Below are 10,074 nucleotides of genomic sequence, written 5' to 3' on the forward strand. Positions count from 1 at the left end.
ATCCATCCATCCATCCATCCATCCATCCATCCATCCATCCATCCATCTGTCCGTCCATCCATCCATCCATTTTTATCCAGTAGCTTTACTCCTAGAGGTGCTCTCCCCATCCCATCCCACACCCCCACTTCCACGCCACCTACCTGAGTGTTCCTTTTTCCTTTTGGATGCCTTTCTCTCCGTCTCCATCGCGCTGTTTACCGGCACCTCGTAATCTTCTCTTACACCCGCTGCTGTGCTCACGAGGTTGGGACTCTCTGAGTCCCCAGAGGCCAAAGTCAGCCCTGGGCTCAGCAGTCTCCTGGCCTCTGTCGTTGCTTGCTGCCACTCAGAGTGGGGACGGAAGACTGGGGGCTGCTCCTCGGTTGGGACGCAGTGGGCAGCGCTCAGCAAGCAGGAGGCTGAGAATTCGGAATAAGCAGCAAAATCCGCCTTGGGGTGGAAGGAAAAAGGGGTCGGAGGGCAGTGACCCAACCCCGGGGCTGTAGGGACGTCGGCACCTCGCAGGCAACCCCAGAGTGGGGCTGGGGGTTGGGGGCTGCGCATGCAGCTGCCGCCGGTGGGGTCCATCCTTGTCCCGCGCTCGTCACTTGGGTTCCTCAAGCAGGAGAAGAGAGGAGGGGAAATGTTTCCAAATTTGACAGCCCAGATTTCCTCCCTAAGCGACACTTTGGCGGGGGGCTTTGTGCGGTTGGAGGTTTGTTAGTTGGAAAACTCTTCTCGAGATCTTCATTGTCCCAGATGGATGGAGGAGGAGATCGCCCCAAACGGGGTCCCAAGGCTGATGCTGGAGTCCTTGTGAAGTGCTGGACATGAGGGAAACACTTTTTAAATACTGTGTTGGGGAGAGAGTGACAACTTTGTGAAGTGAAATGTGAGAGAGGGGAGGGAGGGGTTAACGTACACACACCCGCTCCCTCCAACCAAAGCAAAGCAGCACCTATTAATCATCCGAAACCTTATATGCACATCTAATGGGATTTGCAGATGGAGACTTTTAAAGAAACAATGTCTGTATTTTTTTCTTCCCCCCCCCCCCAAAAAAGGGGGGGGGGGGGGGGGGGGGGGGGGAGAGGGGGGTAAAGAGCAGCACACATGCACACACACACACAAAAAAAGGCTTTAATGTTTCCCTGTGACACTATGAAGTTATTTTTATTGCACTGTTAACAAAATTCCCCGAGTCTTGGGGTTGGAAAAAGCCTTAATACGGAATTCAACAGATGCCAGAATCCAAGAAGCAAAGTGGGAAATAAAAGTAAGAAAGTGCTTCACTGATTATTTATGATTTAAGGCCAGGCTGTAATATATTTTTTAGGTGACTTGTGTGCACGTGCACAGTTTTGAGGGATTTTTGTTCTTTTAGCTTTGTAACACTTGTCTTTGCTGATGGTTACTGCCGGTGGCAGTTATTCTTTCTCTATCCTGCTTTCCAGGGAGTTCTCCGTATGCCACTCCTTCTTACAAGGAAATCTGCCTTTGTGCCAATGTGAGACGTGTTTTTCATCTTTTGTTGAAAGTTTTATGGTTCTTTTTAACAGAAAGCAGATCCGCAGACCCCAGATCTGCTGCTGCTGGGTGGGTGTTAGCAGGGAATCTGCTCTCCATCCCTTTGACACGGAGAGGTGGCACCTGGGAACACCCCGAATATCACTGCAGAGCTGCAGTGGGGTTACTGCAATGGTTTGTGTGTTTTTAGGGGTGATTTACACAGCCACGTGTGCTGTGTTTCTGTAATCTGCTTGCGACCTTCTCCGTTGCTTTGCTATGCCTCTCTACAGGTCCATCTCTTTCCCCTTCTCCCACCGTTTGGGCTGGGTTTATGCTCTCATAATCACAGAGGGATTTACCAGATGGGCACAGAGCCTCCATTTTTTCTTTTTCTTTTTTTCCCATGGCTTTAAGTGCTACTTTTATTTGGCTTCTGTATAATTCAGCGCTGTGACATTTAGAGGAATCAAATGGAAGGAGAGGTGTGCTCATCCCAATCCCTGCTGGGTTATAGCTTGGGCTTTTCCAAGCAATCAGGTGGGCTTAGCCCAGATCTTTCTGATCAAGAACATCACCTTTTACCTTCACATTAATGTGACTTTCTTGCAAAATGCCAAACACAATTCATCCTCCAGGAAGGGCTCTCCTGCATAATTCAACCTGTTCAGAGAGCAAACATTCAAACACGTTTCCCACTGCCTGGCAGGAGGAAAGAGCACAGATTGCTATGTCTGGAAGGCCAGGTGGCAAAGGATGTGTGGATATTTTGGGCACCAGCAGGATCCAGGCTAGAGCCCAGAGTGGTTTTGCCAATGCAGAATATTTCATTTGTGTTCACCCCCCAAAGTCATGCTGGGTAGTACAGATTTGCATGAGCTCAAGTCTAGGTCTGTGTTTTTCAGCCCTGCTCCCAGTTCCAGCTAATTAAACAACTACCTACTTCTCATTTATGTCCGTGCATGTATATTAAGGGAAATAGAAGGGAAGGGAGGATTATCAGTCGATGCATTGCTCCTTTTAGCCAGGGGAAGGTTCAGGTTCCCATGGGACCCCAGCAGGGCTCTGACCGTGACGCACGGTTTGGTTCTCGCACATCGCTTTGCACCCCCAGTTCAACCACTCGGACCCCATTTTCCCCACAGAGCTCTCTCTGTTGTTGTTCCTCTGACTTCAGATGTGGGAAAAGGAGACGGCAGACCCTCCCCAAATGTGGGAACCCCCCGGTCCCTCACTGCCCCAGCACTCCCTGCAGCTGCTGCTGTCACTCAGCGGCCCAGCGGGGGCTTGTTTGCCCTCTACATCTTCCTGACACTTCAGGAAGCAAAAACAACAGCCCTCCCCTCTTGCCAGAGCCCATTTGTTGGACGAGGCAGCCACCTTTAACCTCTGCAGAATCAACATCTCTTCTGCCAGACCCCAGGCTGGGCGGGAAATACAGGATGGATGGGTGCGATAGGCTTCAAACCCACTGCAGCAAGAAGCTCAGAAATAGAGGTGAAAAACAAACCTGGGCCAGCTGAGGCTTCTGTATCAGCAAAGACCCACAATAAATACACTGGTGCTGATGTGAGATTGTGCTTGTTGGCACGGCAGATGCTCCTGGAGACAGTTCAATATTCCATTAGGAAGTCATCCTCTGCCACGCGGAAGACATCGCACTCCAAGGAAAGATTGTTGTTGATTCTTTGCTCTCTTATGTCTGCTTTTGTGAGTCTGCAAAACTGCAACACAACGTGCAGGGAATGGGGAGAAGAAGGGTTCCCAGCAAGAGGCTGGGCCTATCCTGAGCCTTGCCTCATTATCTGGGTGGTTTTGGTGGGTCAAAGGATTACAAAACTGGGTCCTAGCACCCAGAAGCTCTGAAGTGCATTTTCAGAGGCATTTTGTAGCTATTGGGTCACAGTTCTTATTCTTGCCTGGCAGAAATAAGCTTTGAGGTGCTGGAGTGTGTCCAGAGAAGGACATTGAAGCCGTGAAGGGTCTGGAGCACAAATCTTACGAGGAGAGGCTGAAGGAACGGGGATGGTTCAGCTGGGAGAAGAGAAGGCTCAGGGGGAGACCTCATGGCTCTCTACAGTGCCCTGAAAGGGGATTGAATTGAGAGGGGGGTCTGCCTCTGCTCCAACGTAACAGAGATAGGATGGGAGGTGATGGCTTCGTGTTGCACCGGGGGGGGCTCAGGTTGGATATTAGGAACAATTTCTTCTCATAAAGAGTTGTGTGAGCCATTGGCACGGCTGCCCAGGGGGGTGGTGGAGTCACTGTCCCTGGAGGTGTTCAAGAACCATGAGGATGTGGCACTGAGGGATGCAGTAGTGAGCATGGTGGGATGAGTTGGGATCTATGCAAGGGATCTACATAAGGATATATCTACATAAGAAGATCTGGGTTCAGTATCAGACCCATATGTCTGTAGGAATGGTAACCACAATGTGTACTGAGAGCTGCTGTCCCAATTTATTGCAGCTGTTGGTTTGCAGGTATTGAGGGTGAAGTTGTCTGCTCCACCATGCATAAAGATGGTGGCTGGAGAAATGCCAGAGTGGGCACGTGAGTGGTAAGCAAAGGAGTAAACACACAGAGAGATGGAGCATGAGCAGGAAGGAGGGGGAAGCGGGTCCTGGAGGGCTGCACTCCACCTGCAAGGGGCTGGGGCTGAGCTGGAGAGGAAATGCCAAGCCCAGAGATGGGCTCTCTGGGTCCATCTGTCAATTTAATAGTTTTCTCAGCATCCTGAAGGAATAAAAGAACAGAAAAAAAAGTGTAAAGCTTGGGCTAATCGAGGCAGTGAACCTGGGAGGGAAAGATGATCTCCTTGAAATGAAAGCTAAAGAGCTGTGTGGTTAAAGAGCTGTATTAAAAGACATTAGGTATTGGACAAAACGTCAGGAAACATTAACTTGCGTTTTGCTGTAATCCCCTATGGCAAATTAGTCTGGTTTAAAAGGCCTGGATTTGCAGGAAACCAGTGTGAGGGTTTTTATGGTTTTGGGGGAGGTAATGGAGAGAGAAAGGCTGTGTTACCTCAAAAAAAGCAGCGGTTTGTCATGGTGGTATCAGCTGCTTGGTAGATTTGTCTCTCCAAACTTCTAGGAATGGGATTGCTGTCTGTTTGTAGGGAGAGCTCATGCAGCAATGATGTGATTTTGGGGAAATTGTGCTGGAGAAAAGGCCCCAAACATCTTCTCAGGCTGAAGTATAATACCTACCCTGGGTTACACGGCCATTCGTGCTTTAAGCCTGGAAGAATTTTGTCCAAAAGGCACAGTAAAAGAAGTTTAAATTATATATATGTATACATTCAATCCTATCATCTGTTGTTCATTTTCATCCTAACATCATTCTCATGCTTCAGCTGCAAAATCAGCAAGCAGGTTACAGCAGGTTCCTATTGCATCTCCTGAGGTTTGAGGCAAACAGCCCCAATTGCTTCTGCACACAAAGGCGACTGGAGGGGAGCAGCAGTGGAATGAGCATTTCCTCACCCAGCACAAGGGTGAGAACAGTGAGCAGTGAGAGCCATACACATCCAAGCAGTGTTTTGTTAAGCAAAGCACGAGCTTAGGATTTGTGAAGCTTTCCATCCCAGAGATTGATGCTGGAGCTGCATTTCTGCCCAACGCAGGCTGTGCAATGGCAGGGAGCATTGAGTCTGGGTGATCTCGTGATTGATACATTAATTAATCTGGATTGTCTCTCTGCTGTGGTGCTCTCAAAAGCGTGATTTCAGGGGCAATCTTATGACAATATTTCAATTGATTTAATGACTCAAGCTTTTATCCTCCACCTCCTATTTCAGCTGGTCTGTTCCAAACAGTTGACTTAAAAAAATAATGAAGGGAGAAAGGATGGAGCTCAGTTACTGTGTTCATTTGGAAACTTTGCTGTCTCCTCTTCCTTCCTACTGCTTTCCTTGGGACTCCAGCAATGGAAACAGTGAGAGCAGCATCACATTTGTTACTATTTGGCCTCAGTTGTGCTGAGCCATTTGCAAGCTGCATCTGACTACATGCACTCATCATTTTCATACCTCTAAAGAGATTGGCAGATCTTCTATCTGTTGCATTTGCCCTTTCCTTTCTTCCAAAGCACTTGCACACTTCTCACTTCTGAGCCCATGCAATTTTCTACAAACACAAGAAGTACAGGTGATAAAAAGCTCAGTCTGAATAAAGCACTTTTCAGAAGAGCTCGTAATTTTCACCTCTTCAAATGATGAAGAACCTGGCAATGCAAAGTCTGGTATCTTAAAATACCTTTTTCCTCTTCTCTTTCTTTTCTTCTCTTTTTTTCTATCTCTTTTTTTTCTCTTTCTCTTTCTTTTCTCCTTTTTTTTTCTCTTTTTTTCATCTTATTTTTTCTCCTTTTCTTTTTCTCCTTATTTTTTCTCCTTCTTTTTTCCTCCTTTTTTCTCATTATTTTCCATTTCTTCTTTCTTCCCCCTTATCTTCCCCCATCTTTTTTTCCTCCTTTTTTTCCTCCTTCTTTTCTCTTTTTTTTCTTTTTTCTCTTTCTTTTTTTCCCCCTGCTTCTTTTTCCCCATCTTCTTTTCTTCTTATTCTTTTCTCCTTCTTCTTTTCCTTCTTTTTTTTTCCCCCAGTTTTTCTTTTATATCTCCTTCTTTTTTTCTCTCCTTCCTTTTTCCTCTTCTTTTGTCTCTCCTTTTCTCTCCTTCATCTTTTCCCCTCTTCTTCTTTCCTCTTCTTTTTTTCCTCTTCCTTTCTTTCCCTCTTTTTCTCTCTTTCCTTCAATCTTCACCTTCTATCCTACCGTTGCCTTTTCATTTTTTTCTCTGCAGCTTTTCCTGAATTTGCCCCTGTTTTTGCCCCCTGCACACGGATTCCCAGTGGCTCCATTGGCTGCAGCCCTGGTTGCTCACCCCAAAGACTTTTCCCTGCCATTCTCCTTCCTTTCCCCTTCCCCACTCTGTCTTTCTCACCCCACAGCTGGCACCGCTACCCCCAGGATTCTAATTTAATGATAATGTTTCTCTTAGCACTAAGTCAATATTTCCGGTATTAATTAAACCTGCTGGCTTCACAGGAGCAAAAAAAGAAAAAAACTGTTTCAGGTACAGGAAGCTCAAGATGTGCTCAGAGACATTTATGTGATAATTTATTTGAGGAGAAAGAGCAGCAGAAACAAAAAGCAGAAGAGAGGTGGCCAACTCCAGGGCTGGGATAATATTAGAGGGGAAAGATTCTGTCTGGAAACTGCTTGATAACACTGCACAGCACATAACCTGATGCTTGTAACCTTTCTGTTTGAAAGCTCACTATTTTGTTTGCTACTTTTATGGCTCCAGTGTGGAGGTTTGGGTTTTAGAAATGTGACGGGAGCCACGGGCAATGGGATTGAGGGAGCAGAAAAACTCACAAGATTTGCAGGAATGTGTGAATGAAAATGGGTACACATACACATATACAAATATACATATCTCTGTCTTGAGACGTGGCGACAACACAGAGCAAAATGTGTTCCATGATTTCAAAGCAGTGTGCTAAGGGAGCAGACTGCAGCTCCTGGATCCCTTCCCTTCCCTTCCCCTCCCCCCCCCCCCCCCCCCTCCCCTTCCCCTTCCCCTTCCATTTTTATTAATCTTCTGGATTTGATACCCTGTGAAGAGATGAGGAATCTCCTTTCCCTGAAAAGCTATAAAACCAAGCAGAGTCTCAGCTCCAGCATTTAATTCTTAAGGCCATTTGCCAAAAGAACTTGAATAAATCACCTTCTATTTTTTTTTTACCAAAGAGCCTTGCCCTTCCACCATGTGGCTGTTTCAAGAAGAGCCAACTGTTCTGAATGGCATCCAAAGCACCAGAAGCTTTCTATGAAATCACAAACAACGTTTCGGGCCAGCGAAGGAAGAGTTAAAGATTTTGACAGCCGAATTTCTTTCTTTTTCTTTGAAAAACACAAAAATTAGCTCAGCTTTTGGCAGATCGCAAAGCTCATCTGTTGTTTTCATCAGACCACGTTAACGAAACAGGAACCATGGCATCCCCAAGGAGCTGAGAGGAGCACGACGTTGAACCTTTTGGAGGCATTTTTGGGGGAGGTCACGGATCAACAGATCTATCTTTCTTCTTTCTATCCTCCTTCTTCAGTTCATGTGTTTTGAGGTGGGACAGAATGCAACGTTGTCATCTACAGGAAGAATCTGGAGATCCAAATAGCGTTCCATTCGTAGGAAGAATCCTCTTTCTGGAGATCCAAACAGTAAATCCATATCAGAGGGTTGTTTGCTAGCTGATGAGCTTTTACATTTCTTTCTTCAGTGCTGCAGTTGGGCACCGCTTTCCTTGTGACTGCGCTTTGCTGCTGTGCTCTGTGATTCCATTCTATAGAACCATTTGTGCAGTTAAATGGGAAATTATGGAAAAGATTTCTGGAAGGACCAAAATTCATCCCTATGTTGAAATGGCACTGAAATGAGACAATAAAAAATTGGGGGAGGGAGAAGTATATATATATATATATGTGTGTGTGTTTAAATTGTTGCTCTTTGGGACGCTGGCACAGAGTGGGGATCGTAGTTTGGAAGAGAGCAGCAGAGCTCTGTGTGAAAGGAGTCCAATGGGATCCCGCACAGCAATTAAAGCCCAGCCTTTGCACATGGCAGCCGCTGCCTTTGGGGTTTTACACCTTGGGGAGGAGGGGAGGCAAGCTGCGCTGCTAATTGATGCTCCCTTCCCTCCTTAATTAATCGTTGGCGGCACCGCACCTCCCTCCGCTGGCTGCGTGCGTCAATGCAGCGCGATGGGTTTGGTGGTCGTGGTGGCAAAGTACGGGACAGAAAATAAGGCGCTGTGGGTGCACGGAGGTTTGAGGGAAGGGACAGAGGCTGAAAACGTGGAAATAGAAGTGTTAATGCGTGGGGTGTGAAATCAATCTGAGTCCGGCTGGGGGAAGAATTCCTTTTGCGTGCAAAGCCAAGACCACACAGAGCAAAGCAGGAGGCTTTTTACTACAGAATTAAATATGACTAAGAAGTGGCTCCTATGAAAACCTCAGCCAGCTAATTTTTCAATTAATATTGTGAATATTTTCATGTTTTATTCTGATGAAAAGTAGCAAATGGAACAAGAAGGGATCAGGATGGCCCTGCGTTGCCTAAAGCTGCTTCACCCAGCACTGTTACTGCGTTTGCCATGCTGAGTGCGCTGAGATGCTCTGAAAATCACTTCTCTGTGGGTCAATGGCTTTTCAGATCTTTTGGACATTGGGAGAATCTGACAGATCCAAGACAATGATTGGGTTGGGTTGAAAATCTGCCTTTTAATTTCCCAGCTGTAAATGTGGGTGAAAAGCTCCGGTAACTGTGGGAGGATTTTCATGTCACATTTCCAATAAAAACAACAACAAAAAAGGAGAAGCAGTGCATCTGTCTGTGTGTGATGGACGCCTGGAACATTGGGGGCAATACAGGCAGGCTGATGGAGTCCATCACCCGCTGGCTTCTGGAAAGCGATGGGTAAATCCCTTCAGTCAACTCCGTGCCACAAAGTGGCTCTTTTCTTTTTTTTTTTCCCTTTTAATTATGGAGCAGAAAATGAGAAGAACTGTTTAAAAGGTGACTTATTAATCGCCTGTAAATTAAAAAGCAGATGGATGCTTTATTGCAGTTGAAAGAAGTTAGTAATAGTAAGGTATAATGTCAAATGGCAATTGACTTTTTTAGGGTTCTCTTTTCTTTTTTAGCTCATAAGGGAGTGATTTATAGCTTCCTGCAGACTGAGGGATAAATCATCTGGAAGTCTGAAAACTGGGGCTAAATAAAGATGCAATCGTGGAACTTGATGTCTGCAATGGCAGCATGCAATGCCCGCCTGTGGGGCAGCACCTTCCCTGCAGGACTGAGCTCTGGGACGAAGGAATTGGATTCCAGAACACCAGAATGAATGAAAGCAGTTTGAATAAATTCCCCTCCACTCTGCAGAGCTTCCCAATGGGCAACGAGCAGAAGTGATGCAAACAAACAGCAGTCAGCACAGAAACGCTTTGTGTCAATGGAGGTTTGGAAGGAGATACAAATCACCCTTTTCTCTAAAGGCTCTTAAATAAATATATATGTGTGTATAATTTTCTGATTAAAATGATGGCCATGCTATCTGTGGTGCTGATGGACAGGCTTGAGTTAATTATAGGATGCTGTGAGTTGTCTGCAACTGCAAGAAACCCATATGCCTTCCAAAACTGCATTTAATGGGGTTCTATAGGTTGTACTTAGCTTGTTAACACTTCAGTGTTAAATAAATTCAATGGACAAACAGGAAAATGCTTTAAAACTGACATCAGAAAGCAATTTGTGCTGTGCAGGATGCAGATCTCTGCATGTGGAGGGGGGATCAGTGTGGCATCTTAATGCCATACGATGCACTGTTGTACATCGATGAGGTTAATCTTTCACAATGATGGTAACGAGCACCGTTTGCTTTGGAAAATCAATTAGAAAGGTCAATTTAAGGTGGAGAAAAGAGCATTCCAGTGAGTGTGGTTTCCTTCCTTCCTTCCTTCCTTCCTTCCTTCCTTCCTTCCTTCCTTCCTTCCTTCCTTCCTTCCTTCCTTCCTTCCTTCCTTCCT

General features: G+C 46.0%; 1 protein-coding gene across 1 annotated transcript in view; it reads right to left on the reverse strand.

Moving 5' to 3' along the window:
* MEOX1 (mesenchyme homeobox 1) overlaps positions 1-570 on the reverse strand; it is a 4,588-nt gene extending 4,018 nt beyond the window's left edge. The window contains exon 1 of the mRNA XM_042886965.1: positions 144-570. Within this exon, the coding sequence (XP_042742899.1) occupies positions 144-570 (427 nt within the window). The remainder of the gene's footprint in view (positions 1-143) is intronic.
* Positions 571-10,074: the final 9,504 nt, after the last annotated feature.

Source organism: Lagopus leucura, unplaced genomic scaffold, assembly GCF_019238085.1.
Source record: "Lagopus leucura isolate 7727_CA_CO unplaced genomic scaffold, USGS_WTPT01 Super-Scaffold_100066, whole genome shotgun sequence".
NCBI lineage: Eukaryota > Metazoa > Chordata > Aves > Galliformes > Phasianidae > Lagopus > Lagopus leucura.